The 14022-nt window shown below is 43.3% G+C and overlaps 1 protein-coding gene across 5 annotated transcripts in view; it reads left to right on the top strand.

The window, feature by feature from the left end:
* Window positions 1-14022, top strand: part of SETD3 (SET domain containing 3, actin N3(tau)-histidine methyltransferase) — a 69135-nt gene that overhangs the window by 2925 nt on the left and 52188 nt on the right. The window contains exons 2-6 of one of the 5 annotated variants that reach the window (XM_057733291.1): window positions 6454-6513; window positions 9253-9395; window positions 9497-9606; window positions 11468-11560; window positions 13758-13906. In XM_057733291.1, coding sequence (XP_057589274.1) covers window positions 9382-9395; window positions 9497-9606; window positions 11468-11560; window positions 13758-13906 — 366 coding nt within the window. In that variant the 5' untranslated portion in view covers window positions 6454-6513; window positions 9253-9381. Of the gene's footprint in view, window positions 1-6453; window positions 6514-7378; window positions 7397-9252; window positions 9396-9496; window positions 9607-11467; window positions 11561-13757; window positions 13907-14022 lie in introns of those variants that run through there. The other 4 variants (XM_057733293.1, XM_057733292.1, XM_057733295.1 and 1 more) reach the window with 4 other exon arrangements.

Genomic DNA, 14022 nt, shown 5'->3' with positions numbered 1-14022 from the left:
CTGACTTCTGTACATTGGATTTCCTTATGTCATCTCATTTACAATTCATAAAATTGGAGATTGTTAAATATTTTGATCAGCAAATATAATTTACATGATGTTTATTCTCAAGGTAAAAAGAAGTTTCTAACAAAATATTAATGCACGTAATTTTTTTTATTACAAAGGAATTGAGACTTTTTTTTTCCTAAGTCACTTAATAGTCTGATGGGAAAAAAAGTTAACAGAATTGGAAAGATTAACAATCCTTTTTGTTGTTAAATTCATCCAGCAACTCAAGCCAGAGGTTAGCTGTGTAGATTCCACTTAAATTTGGGAGTTTCTTCTAGGTTTAGAAATAAACAGATAATAAAGCCACAGGTACAAACACAGCTGTTGACAATTTTCAACTGAAATATATTTGAACGGAAGAAAAATGATTCCAAATGATTACAAAATTCAAATACCACAGTTAAGACTTTGAAAAAATTTTTTCCTGTTCAGGTCCTTTCCAAGTAGAAGTTAATTAATAATCAAGATAAGTCCAAACACTCTTGGCTGGCAATGGAAGACAAGTCCAACTCTGAAGTTAAGATTTGAGAAGGGATCTTAGTGATACTGATTACCAAGCCAGAGTAAAATTTTAACCTCTTACATGTGCAGGCTGAATAATGGGGGTACAGAGGGACAGAGGGTAGAGGGACAAGGCAGGAAGAAGTGCTTTTACTATTTTTCAGAAGGACTAAAAAATTGTTTAGAGAATGTAGATAATCAGGTGTCTACATAGAACTCTTAATAAATATGCAGTATTTTAGGCTTATTACCTGTCTACCATCCTGAATTTCACTTTCCACTTTGATACAATTCATTAGAACATAACAAAGTCTAAAAGTTATGTGACTAAGTGGTTTAAAGGTTTCAGTCTCAGAAAATAGGCATGATTCTTCAGTATCAGTAGTTTTCTATTAAGCACAGTTAAGAGAAAGTAAGAGTTAGCGTTGGAAAGTAGTCATGAAAGTTGCCTTTACCATAAAATTTGGAAGTTTTGCTCATGTCCCAAATTTAAGCTGAGGCCACTACTTTGTTTTTGGACAAGGCCAGCATAATGACTCTAGAATTTTCAAAGGCCAAAGGGGTAAACATCTTTACATGGTATGTTTTACAACTGCAAAGTAATATTGTTAGTTTGAGTTTCAGAGATAACCTTCAGAGTCTTCCTAAGGGGGTTGGTTTTGCACTGAATCCATGAAATACTATTGAGTATCAGTGACTTTTGACATCGAGCTGTGCTACCGTCTATCGTGTTGCTTAAATTTATTAACCTCTCTCAACTTCAGCTTTCTCTTCTGTAAAGTGGGCATAATATCTTTATTTATGTCGTGTGTCAAATGCTTACCTCAGTTCCTGATATAGAAAATGCCCGACGATGCAGTTATGAAGATGATCAGGGTGGGTACCTGCCCCAGGGCACACACAGTTTCAGCAGCCTGGAAACAAACAACGTGACAATTAGCATGAATAATTGCATTTAGGTTCCAAAACTCAGTTGTTTAATGTAGCACTTGTATCTGGCTGAAGGTTAGTTTACGTAGCAAAGGATGCAGTTGGTTACCACCTTATCCTCAAGGCCGGGACCCTGTCTCACTTATCCCCACATTTCAGATTAGATACTCAAGAAACATGCACTGAATGCAAGTGTGAATTCAATTGCTCACTTGGCTGGTAGAAAAGTAAGGCAGACCTAGCTATACCGATCTTCCTCAACTTATGATGAGGTTACATCCTGTTTGCACGTTGAAAATATTGTTAAAAATGCATGTAATGTAATGTACCAAACATCACAGCTTAGCCTTTCCGACCTTAAAAGTGCTCAGAACACTTAAATTTGCCTATAGTTAGGCAAAATCATCTAACACAAAGCCTGTTTTATAATGAAGTGCTGGATAGCTCACGTTATTTTTTGAATACTGTACTGAAAGTGAAAAACAGAATGGCTGTCTGGGTTCAGAATGGTGGTAAGTGTTGGTTGTTTACCCTCATGCTCCATTGGCCGACTCGGAGCTGAGGCTCACTGCCACTGCCCAGCCTCACCAGAGGGCTTCTTACCGCATACACTAGCCTGGGAAAAGATCGAAATTCAAGGTTCCTACTGAATGCCTGTGGCTCTTGTACCATCTGTATTAAAATCGAAATTTACTAAGTTGAACCATCGTTAAGTTGGGGACCATCTCTGTTAGTAAAATCTCCCTGAGATGAGTTGAATTTGGCAGGGGATAGCAAAACACTTTGACAACCATACCTGCTATATAACGGTAGATGTCATTATTTTAAAGATGTTCAGGGTTGAGGGGTAACACAGATAACCCCAGAGGTCTCGTCCAGACCTGATATTCCACAATTCTAGGATCTAGAATTTTTATGGGAAGAATGTGGGTGGTTTGAAAGTAATTTCTTGACAGATTATAGCTAGCTGTTCTTTCACCCTTAACATTTTTCTTTTTTCTTTTAGAAAGCTATAATAGGAAGTGATTATTCATGATACTGAATGATTCTTTGCTTTATGAAGCATTTTTTTTGCAACTTCCTTTAAATAGGAGCCTCATTTTAATTTAAGTGTATTTACGACTTAATTTAACAGCAGTTTAAAACGAAAACTATTATATATTGGAAAGTCAATCAAAGATGGTTTAAGCATCTTTAAAATTATCGTGTGTATTAGTGGAAATATAGCAAAAACATTGTAGAACGCGAGAAATAGCTGTATTTTTTTTAAATCTCAAGTTTGTGTATATCGATATCTGTTTATCTATGTGTCTATATATCTGACAGCCCAGATTGTTCTGTATAAAGATTGAAATTTTACTTATATGCAGCTTATAGGTCTACATTCATCTTGATACGTATGTAGCTACTGAGTTGAAATTAATTCCACCGTCTTGCCTGTCTGCTTGCCTTGACTTCTTGGTACTTTTGAATTGTAGCATGTCAGCACCTCCTTTGATAGAGATTGGAGTGATGGGTGCTAGTTAGCCACTTGAACTGGTGTTAGTTAGTATGGCTTGACCCTATTACTACATCCTGCTACTGTGCAAAGAGAGATGTTTCTGATATTTCAGTTGCCGTGGTACCACCGCAAGGACTATGTATGCCTCATCAGTTTTTGTAGGCAAGAGAATTTAGCACAGTTAAATACTTTTCAGTTGGAGAGTGCTTTCATTTTCCTAGGCCATCATCCTATAATTTGTGTATTTAATTCAGAATGTAGTAATCTGATCCTAATGGCCTGCAAAGTATTTTAGTGAGATTCTTTTCTTCCTCCACAACGATTAGGCAGGCTTCACACTCCCTTCAAGTCCATTTACAGCTGGGAGCCTGAGGTGGGAGGAAGCTGTAGGACCATTCTCTCCCTTAGTCAACCAGCTGTAAAGTTGGAAGATTCAAGATACATTCATTGAAAAGCAGATGCTGGGTTTGAGCTAAGGTTTTCTGGGTAAATTACCAAGTAAGTGTAATCAAAAATGTTTATTCTAGTTGCATTTGGTTGAAAGCAACTCAAGAATAATGCAAGTATACATTCTTTCCATTTAGAATTTTTGGGGGAAAGGAAAAAAAACAACAAAACCCCACATAGCTGAATTTCATCTCAGTCTGTTCAGTAAGTGTGAACTGTACTTTGTAAAAATGGGTTAAGTATCCAGCACCTGCCCCCACCAGCCAAGTTCCTTAAATGCTCTGTTTTCTTATTTCTCCTCAGCTCTGCAGATTATATGCGAAAGAATCACTTCATTGGTCAGAAGTGGTTGCTGATTACAGACACCATGTGCGCTATTAGTCAGCAATTTAAATAATGATTGACTGTGCCATCAATTTTACTGTTTTCTAAAGTTTGTTCTGTCTCTTAGGTGAAGAGATTATTGATGGACTTGCTAGATAGTTTATGGTGTTATAAAGAGCCAGATTTTGAGGATTTTGTAGATTTTTAAAATATCTCAATGGTGAAGAAATTGTAGATATGTGTGAAACTCTTAGCTTGCTCTTTCTTTTCATAGATGCTCCTTCCTTTGAAGGACTGTCACTGTAACTGTTTATTGTAGGATCCATTTGCCTGTCAATCCTATTGCTTTTCTGCATACTATTTTCTTTTGTCTTAAGTATTGTTTAAATCCTTTTTTACCATATATTTCTTTCCCCCAAGATACTTCAATAAGAATTTGTAAATTATACCTGATTTTGATCTAAGCTTTGGGGAAAAAAAAAATCTTTCATTTAGCATTGTACCTTCTGGCTAAAATTTGGTGCTTAACTTTATGTGTGTGTGTGTGTGTGTGTATACACATATCTAATTTAGCACATCTTTAGATTTTTCTAATATACATATTTGAAATAAATATTGAAGGTAAATATTTGGTCTTTGTAGGAAGTGGATGAATTAAACTAATAGGTAGTTTTTTTCCACTGAGAGCATTAAGAATGTTCGGGATACCTGTTTGGCTCTTTCATTTGTTGAAACTTGGAATCTAGCCCCGAATTCAGCTGAACTCACAATGAAAATTATTCATTGTGTGTAACAAGTTTTTGAATCATAAATGAATAGGGTAGGTAGTTATTTTAAATCCATCATGTTGGGGAAATCTTTGTTAGCTAAAAAAGGCAGGAGGGGGTTGAATTTAGGAAACTACTCAGACTGGATTCTAACACTTTCTCAGACTGAATCTTAACATGCAGTCATTCTTCCTTACCTGTACTTTACTCCTCACCCTTCTCTTTGGGTACGTTCCTCGCACAATTGAGGAGTCATCCAGGCTGGGTCCTGGGTCCCCACCTCCTCAACCTTGAGGCCTGCAGGCCTGGCTGTCCCCCCTCCTTTGGTTGTCTTCTGCAGTGGCTGGCGTGGTCCCGGCACGTGGGCGCAGGGGTGCTTGTTTAATTGCGAAAGTGTTGGACGTAATGCAGGATTTCAGGTTGAAGCCGTGGGTCTACTGCTTGTCAGCTGTGGGCTCTTGGCCAAGTCATAGCCATGTTCGAGCCCCCTGATGTGGCAGTGGTCACCACCGGCCGCTGTGGGCCATGGCGGGGACATGTCTGGCCAGTGCGGAGCTCCGTGCAGATGCTCGTGTCCCTGGTCACAGGTGCCCCGGAGCTTGAAGTCGTGCTTGAGTCACAGCTCTTCCATTTCTATTGGAAATGGACTTATTCCCACTTGGTTGCTTTCTAAGAGACCAAAAACACTTTAAAAATTCAGTTTGTGTTTATTGGAGCGATTCTTTTATGAAATTTAATATCTTAAAGCTTTTCTAACAATAAACTACAGATCCCCCAAAGAAACCATCTTTTGAATGTGAATTTTAGATCTTTTTTATGTATAAATTTGTATTTTGACACGAGTCATCCTAGTTCTTTAGAAGGAGTAGTGAAATATTAAGTAAATGTCTCACTTTGGCTACTGTTCTGTCACTGATAGGAGACTCTATCAAAATGGTACAGTCTTACTATTGTGATGGAAAATAAATCTTACCCACAAGTAACACTAGTAAATTCAAATAAGGTTTCCTTCATTCAGCAAACATCTGACCCTTGATTGTGTCCATAGCACTGTACTAGACCTTACAGATATTTTAGAGGTGGAAGCTTTGGGGTTTTTTTGCCACAAGACAGAAACCCACACCTGTGGGTGAGGTAGGCACGCAAATGACGTCAGCTACGGCGGGTGAGCCTGTGGAGTCTCCAGGACCAGGCTCTGCAGAGTACAGAGTGGGGAGGGGGCTGTCGTCAGTGAGGTGGGGTTTGAGCCGAGACTGAGACACCTTCATCAAGGGCTGATTTGAGCTGAGACTGAGACACCTTCACGAAGGGCTGAAGGCACGTAGGCCGCAGAGATGAGGGAGCTTGTCAGTCAGGGGATTGCAGCAGGCCAGGGGGCTGAGGGAGCTGGCAGAGGGTGGCGGGAGGACCTGATGCTTTGTAGCGTGAAGAGAGGTAAATATGGGGCTTCTGCCTTTGAGGTGCTTTTAGTTAGGGTGTCACACAAATTCTAGAAGAATTGGTACCAAAATATCGAATCCAGAGGCCGCTGAATCTTACAGACACTGATGACTGTAAAGTTCGGAAGACCGGCTGCTGAGCCGTAGAACTGGGCACGGAGAGCTCTGCCCTCCAGGCATATGAGTTCTTCAGGCACACCTCAGGCGTGAGGACATGCCCCGATGCTGTGTGCAGGCGCTGAGCACTCAGGAGCTCCTGGACGGAGCAGGTCCAGGTGACTGGAGGGCTTTCCTGGGTGAGGTAACTTTCAGCCTAGTTTCTGGGTAGAACAGATCAAGAGCTGGTCTGGGTCTAGGATCCTGTACCCCAGGGAGGTAGATTCCCTGGGGACAAGGACAGGCACCTCTCTGCCCCTCCTTAATGAAGAAGTGAGTTAATGCCTACTGGAGGGTTTTTACTGTCTAACCTGGGCAAGCTGCTTTCTCTCTTTAGGGCCTGTATCCCTGTGGGAGGGAAACAGTCCAAAGAGAATTCCAAAAGACTGATCCCAAGGTAAGCCAAACCTTTAACATCTGTTAATTACCTTGAACTTGACCCATTCTTACTGATTTTCATGGGAGTGAGGGCTGCGTGGAGGAGGCCAGAATTTCCTCGGGGCCACTGGGGACATTTGACTGAATATGGGAAGAATATTGCCAGGGGGAGACAGGGGTAGCAGAGGGTAGCTTTATTGCAGAGAAAGGGGAGAACATGAACAGATCCTGGAGCTGTGTCATGTAAGGGGCGATGGGAAGAATAAAGCCGAGCAGGTGGAATGGGGTGAGGCAGCAGAGGGCCCTGAGGGCTGTGCTGGGGAGGTGGGTGTCACCCTAGAGCTGTGGAAAGACCTTGCATTGAGCAGAAGAAACCTGCATGTTGCATAATTCCATTTGTCTGAAGTTCAAGAATAGCTGCTCTCCCAGGTGCTAATTTCCTGCTGTGTTTTGAGGTTTCCCATGTGTTGTATTTCTGCACTTGTTACTCAGTGGAGGCAGATTTAAGTGGCAGGGGTTGGTTTGGGCAGCGAGAATGCAGGACACTGTTAAAGTCTTAAGCAGGAGGTGAATTCAAGAGGAGCAGGTGGCCTGAGATACTCAGGGGGTGGCCACTTGGCCGGGTGTTGTCGGTTTGGGTCTGGAAGAACTGTCCGCCCTCCTGTTCCCTGCGGAGTCCTGTGCTTTTGTTCTGTGTTTCACCAAAGAAGTGGGGCAGTGGCCGAGCACAGGCTTTAGGGTCAGGCAGTTCTGAGTTCTAGCTGCACCTCTGACCTCAGACAAAGACGAAGGACTTCACCTTTTTGAGAATGTCATCTAAAAGATGAGGCTAATACCTACTGATTAAAGTGTCTGGGAAGATCGGATGGGGAGATACATCTTAGCCCAGCACGTGGCAGAGGGTGAGGACTGCACACAGGGTTGTTGCTGTTGTTGCTGTTTTAATTAACGATTATTATCTCAGGACAGGTGTCTAGATGCCAGGGAGCAATGGGACTGGGAGGGATTCCTGAAGGACGACTTGGGGGAGGAAAGGGGCTGGGGGCAGAGTGAAGAAGCCTGTTTTGTAGCCCTTGGGTCCTCGTACTGTGGGGACCACAGTGCCCCAGGCCTGCTAAAAGGAGGAAGGGGTCTTGGAGCTCCTATTGGAGGGATGTTTTCAAGTTGTTTGGCGCCTAATACACAGAAGGTCATGCTGGTTGGGCTGTAGGGAGAGGCCAGCAAGCCCATCTCCAATAGCGAGTTTCACAGTTCTTTCTGCCAAGCTATATTTGGAAGTGTGATTAAAGCCCTTCTTTCCAGACTTACCGGTAGTGTTAGTTATCTTCAGGTCAAGTTCAGTGGTCCTCTGCAGAGATGCCTTCAGTAGATGTGGAGAGGGCCTGATGCAGAGAAGAGCAGCAGGTTCTCTGTCCAGGCCGAGAGCAAGTAAACACTAGAGCTTCCTTGAGTTTAGGAAAAGGTACTTAAACTGTTCCTCTGCCTGCTGCCCCACCTCGCACTTTTTTTTTTTTCTTCTGCTCTTGATCTCAAAATAACTAATTCTCTTTGCTGCAGAAGTTTTAGGTATTGTTATCTGTTCCCTTTTGTTCCAGGAAGCTTGACACTGTGTGTTCCACTCTGTGTTTTTGGAGACTTATTAGATACATAAGTTACAAAGTATACTTCCTACATCAGAGACATCAGAGAAGCTACATATGTAGCCCTTTAATAGAATGATATTTGAATCAGTGATCAGCTGGACTGTGGGAGAACATGCATTTTCAACCTTTTGTCCCATCACAGCTTTCTACACTACAGTAGCCATTTCTCCTTGTAAAAAACAAGTAGGTCAGAGATTGCTTTTTGGTTCTCCCTTGAGATTAAGAGTCACTGGCCGGCAGGGCTCTGTGGGGTGTCATCGTGGTGTGCATCGTTCACTAGTGTGTGGATGGCTCCAGTCGCTTCTCGGGTGGGTTGTTTCTCCACCTTCCTGGGTTGTCTTCCTCCGGTGCTTCTGTCTTAGGAGGGATCAGAGTCCTCGGGCGGCAGTTGTAGCCCTCCTGCAGCTGGGGGTCCTCTCTCCCACCGCTCTGCATGGAGACCTCTCCTGCCGGGCACGTTACCCCATGGCCCCCCTCTCCCCTGCCCCGTGTGCTTCCCTCATTCCTGCCCTGCCTTTGAGTTGCCCACCCTTTCCTTATACATCCCAATCCCTTGCTTTCTTCAAGACACATCTGACTCTGCTATAAAATGTTTTCAGACAAATGTTATCGTGTAACATCTCTGCCCAGCATCCCTGCCCCACTGTCTTGTCTGCTTGTGGCGTATCCTGGCCATTTCTTATTTGTTAGACCATTGAGGACGCCAGGGTGGTTAAAGTGCCAGTTTGGGAGGCAGTGGAGACCTCTTTCGAGGGTAGGGTCTGCTGTTGACTTCCTGTGAAACTCTGGGTAAGGTACTTTGGATTTTCCTTGAAACTAGATTAAGGAGTCGAATGGGCTCTCAGAGGTTTCTTTGATCTCTAAAATGTCTTCAGCATTTGTCCAGAGAGTCTAATCTGTTGCTTACGATCTAGTTATTCTTAATGGGAAATTATTCTTTTAAAGCAAAGTGAGGAGAGAATATACAGGTTTTTGTGGCCATGTGATAGTTTATGATATATGAATGTAGACTTAACTTTTATCTCTCTAGTATCACAAAGTAAACATTGTAGGGCATACAATGAAGTTTATATAATTTGAAAAAAATTCTAGAGTAAAACTTGCTTCTGCTATAGTTTTTGTAGGTGAAAAGGAACGAGCTTTTCTTCCAGAGACTGCAGAGCAGATTGTTTTTTTCCCATTTGAGTGCCTCCAAATACTAGTGTTTGTTACACGTTGCTTTTTCTGGAAGGAAACTTCAGGATATGGCACCTGTGAGGTAAGGTCTTCGCGTCTCAAGGCTGAGCCACTGCCATACCATGTTTTATTACTCGATTTTGTTCTTTGGAAATGTAATGCTTTTCTCTTTCTTCTCTGTAGTCAGAAAATGGGTAAGAAGAGTCGAGTGAAAACGCAGAAATCAGGCACTGGTGCTACAGCAAGCGTGTCCCCGAAGGAAACCTTGAACCTAACTAGTGAGCTTTTGCAGAGTAAGTCCCGGCTTGGCCTTCCTGCCTTTTTGTGGGGCACGTGTGTCTCTCTCCTGGCACCCCTGTGCTGCATGGGGGTCCCTGGTCTGGGGAGCAGGAGGTAAAACAGACTTGTGTTCAGGTCCCAGCTTGTTAGCCATGGGACCTGGCATGTTACAGATCTTCCCCAACCTGCAGTCTTCCCACCTGTGAAAATGGAGATAGGGTACCAGCAGATAATGTCACCTAACAGGTATGATAGCAACTGTAGCTATTAAGAAAGCTCGGACGACAGAATGAATGTACAGCTGCTGTAGCAACCCTCCACCCCTGGCACTGGTGGGCCAGGCCAAACACCACTACTTCTTACCAGTGTGGCTTTGGAGCCGTTCCTTAGCCCCACTGAGTCTCGGTGTTTGCGTCAGTAAATAGACCATCTCTGTAGTGTCGTGAGGCCCACATGAGCTATGGCATGGGCAGGTCGAAGGTCGTGGGGCCATGAAGTCCGAGGTGAGCGCAGTGTGATCTCAGAGAGCAAACTGCAGGAACTGGGCTCCCTACCCTTTGCTTTCTGTGATTCAGTAACAGTTTTCCAGTTTCACATGGGAAGCTTATCCGTTCTTGGTTCTAGGAAATTAAACATCTGTAAAGTGTCTATACTTGCTTTAGCAAGTTAGCGTAAACTGGTAACTTCTTTTTTTAAATTGTGAATTTAAATCGGTGCTCTTTATGTTTCAGATTTAGCCGTGGTCACTTGATTAACTAACTACATTTGTCTCATTTTCTCGGCCCCTTATGTTTAGATTATGTGACAGGCTACCCCCAAATAAAAATTTAGCTTTCTGTCCCTGGCAGAGGCGGGCAGCAGCCAAGTCAGGGCCAGGTCCCTCCCTGAGTGCGCCCCTGTGGGGTGCCCCCCTCGCCCCCCTGCTGATCAGCCTGGGCCCCACAGAGCACGGCTGTGCCTGCCCCTGCCCACCTGTCTCCCCCGCTAGACTGTAGGCAGCCTCAGGACAGGCTGCTGTGTTCTGCGGCCTCAGTCAGTGTTTGTTGATGGAAGAGTGCAGTAAGACTGGTTAACCTAATAGTTATGAGTCAACACATAACTAGTTACTGTTAATTACTTACCACATCTCGTCTTCTCCTGGGGGAACAAAGGGGGCCTTGAGGTTTAGCAGGAACGTGGGGCAGGGGCTCTCTCTTTAAACTGATACAACTGTTTTAAAAGGTAAGGGCCGCTGACAGGCAGGGTGCCCTTCCACAGCGACGGCCCTGGTCTCGGGGTTGGTCTTCCGGTTTTGGCCTGACAGTAGAATCTTAGCTTCTTTTTTAGCAGCAACTGTGCCATCTCTTTGTAACTCCTCCAGAGTGCTTATTATAGAGCCTTACACATGAATGTGAAATGTTTGTTGACTAATTGTCCTTATGTCCAATTTAACTGGTTCCCTTGGGAGCCATTGTTACGGGGCTTAGCTAGAAATGAATGTTGACTTTTAGTATACCTTCTTTTCACCATCCACAAGAGTTTTCAGGGAAGTGGTTTGCGTTTTCGCTTAGCTTTTTGATTTTCCTGTTTATGAGTGTATTCTGAGGAAAACTGATCAGAGCAGCAAGAATGAGGTAGATGCAAGTTAGGTGCTCACACCCGTGTCCTGTGCTCCTAGGGGAATACGTGGCATCTGAATGCTTTCAGAGGGTTCATGTGCTTTTTGGAAAGTATACCTGGTTTATACTTCGCACCTCTGTCATCACAGCTGTAGTATCTTTGTCCTTTGAAAATAAACCAGCAGCAACAACAAAACCCAGATCCTCTTTTTCCTGAAGACTCACAGGTTAGGTTGAAAGAAAGAAAAGTTTGAGTGCCGTGGTTTTTGTGTTACAGAATGCAGTAGTCCTGCCCCTGGCCCAGGAAAAGAATGGGAAGAGTACGTGCAGATCCGCTCTCTAGTTGAGAAAATACGAAAAAAACAAAAAGGTAAGTTTCCTCGAATGATCGTCAGATCTTGATAATATCCCGTGGAGACCTAGCATAGGCAGACAGGCTTTGAGCATGAAGGTCTCTGCGTCAAACCTCAGGGTCCCGTGCCTGTCCGGGCTCCTGGATTGGGAGGGAAACTGCAGCAGGAGACCATCAGGACTGTCCCCATTTCTGAGGTGCTGTTACTGCTTTGGAAGAGGTAAAAGCTTAGCTTCAGGGAGGAGGATGTTTGTGTCTGGGGACCAAGGTGGTACAACTTTTGTTTATTTTTATTTTATGAAATATATATATTTAAATCTGTTTTTGCATCCTGTTTCCTTCAAGGTCGGTACATGGTGTTGTGTGGTCAACACACAGATATACATGGATTGGGTAATGTCAGGATTTATGGTGAACTCAATATATCTTGAGTTAAATAAGAAATGTGGTTACATTTCTCAAGCAGTGTTTTTCCAGGGTGTATTCAGTAGGCATCTTAATGATCCTCAGCCAGGCTGGCAGTGGGGCCAAGTGTCCATCTGGAAAAGCTTATTCAACATACCTATTGTTTTTGTGCTTTAAAGCACAAAAAGTAGATTTGTATGCAGGCCGCACGGAAGGTGGAAGGAGAAAACATAATAAGGAGCCTGCGTTTAAAAGATGAGAGAGCTTCTTTGACTCCCTTTTTATTTATTGCCATGAAAGTGAGTGGGAAGAGGGTTTGTTTTTTATTTGCCCTCTTAGGAAATAGTTTTACTGCTCTCCATGCGCATCTGCAAACATGCAGTCTTTAGGTTAGAGAGTCTCAAACCCTCCACGGGGACAGGTTCTTTTATAAAGTGTTTCTTTGCATGAAATGGTAGATTGTGCTAATCCTGGCTCACCAAATTGGTTGCCAGAAAGCTTTTTTTATATCCTGAGTTTCTGTTCTGAGTAGAGACCGTTGACTGCAACTGGCACTGAAGTTAGAGCATTCATTAGCTCTCAGTGAGGGAAGAGGAAATTCTGTCTTAGAGTGTCCCTGACAACATCAGTGCTCTTCACTTAGCAGGTACCTTCGCACAGCCCTGGGCCAGGCCATCCCGCTTCACAGAGCCAGTTCACTGAATTGTGTCACGGGGATGTGGCCAGGCCCAACGCCTCCTGTGGTTAAAGTTCCTGTTCCTCTCTTTTCATTCCTCAAAAAAATGATTTTTTTTCCTATGCATGGCTTTTCGTCTTTTTGGATATTTCACATGTGCTGAGAAGTCCAGAAAATAACACCTAAGCTTCTAGTGTCCCAATTAGATAGTGCCAGAGTCTTGTCGGATCAAGTTCTTCTTTCCTTCCTTCCCACCTGCTGGTCCCATCTCTTCCCACTGCCTCTGGGGAGTGGGAAGAGATGGGTTTGGTTTTTATATTTGTTTTTAAGAAACTAGGTGTCTCAGGAACAGCTGTGATTGGTTTTTATATTTGTTTTTAAGAAACTCGGTGTTTCAGGAACAGCTAAAGCCCCACACTTCCATCCCATCCCCTCCTCTCCCCCTCAGCATATGGGGGTGGTTGTCTTTACAGTGACAGTATCTCTGTGTCATGTGTAACCCCATACAGATAGATGGTAGTGATTGGTATTTTAGCAGTTTACATAAATGGTATCATATTACTGGGTTTTCAAAAAAACAGTGTTAAGGTTTGCCTTTTATTTACAGTGATGCGTGTAAGTCCTGCTCATTGAAGTTGCTGGACAGAATTCTGTTGCAGAGCTTTCCAGTTTTGTGCTCTTAGAATCAGGGTCTAGGGCTCTTCCTTACACACGTCTCCTTGTGCACGTATGTGAGCTACTTAGATTTTTGTTTTTGTGGGAGTTTTGTTAAAGAAAGTGTACATATGAGAGATGGCAGGTTGCTCTAGAAACCTGCAGTGGTCATGAAGGCTTTCCCCCACCCCGTTATATCACCTGATAAAGCCTAACAGTCAGTGTTTATATTACCTAGGACCAGCAACTGGTTCTCTGTAACCAGCAGGGCGTTTAGAATTTTAACATGCCTTTCCTGTCACTAGTTAAGGTATGTGCTGTGACTATCTGGTGGTCAGTTTTGATTTTTTTCAGTATTGGAGTCTTATTACTATTCCCAGGTAATTAGTTCCAGTGATCTGTTTTTTATTTTCTGAGAGCAGCATGACTGATACATATCCTAAAAGTAGCTCTTGTTTTCTAAAATATGGATTGATATAGGTCTGTCTGTTACTTTTGATGGAAAAAGAGAAGATTATTTTCCTGATCTAATGAAATGGGCCTCTGAAAACGGAGCCTCTGTCGAGGGTTTTGAAATGGTGAACTTCAAAGAAGAGGGCTTCGGTTTGAGAGCAACAAGAGATATCAAGGTGAGTTGGTAGGTCAGCTGTTGGTCTGGGAGGGGCCCTAAGAGTGTCTGGATGGTGTGTGGTGTGGAGGGCCCAGGACCTGGAGACAGACACCTCTGGCTTGTCCTGAGAATGTG

The sequence above is a fragment of the Hippopotamus amphibius genome, chromosome 4, assembly GCF_030028045.1.
Source record: "Hippopotamus amphibius kiboko isolate mHipAmp2 chromosome 4, mHipAmp2.hap2, whole genome shotgun sequence".
NCBI lineage: Eukaryota > Metazoa > Chordata > Mammalia > Artiodactyla > Hippopotamidae > Hippopotamus > Hippopotamus amphibius.
The sequence above is the reverse complement of the archived record's forward strand: the minus strand, read 5'-3'. Positions and strand labels throughout refer to the sequence as shown.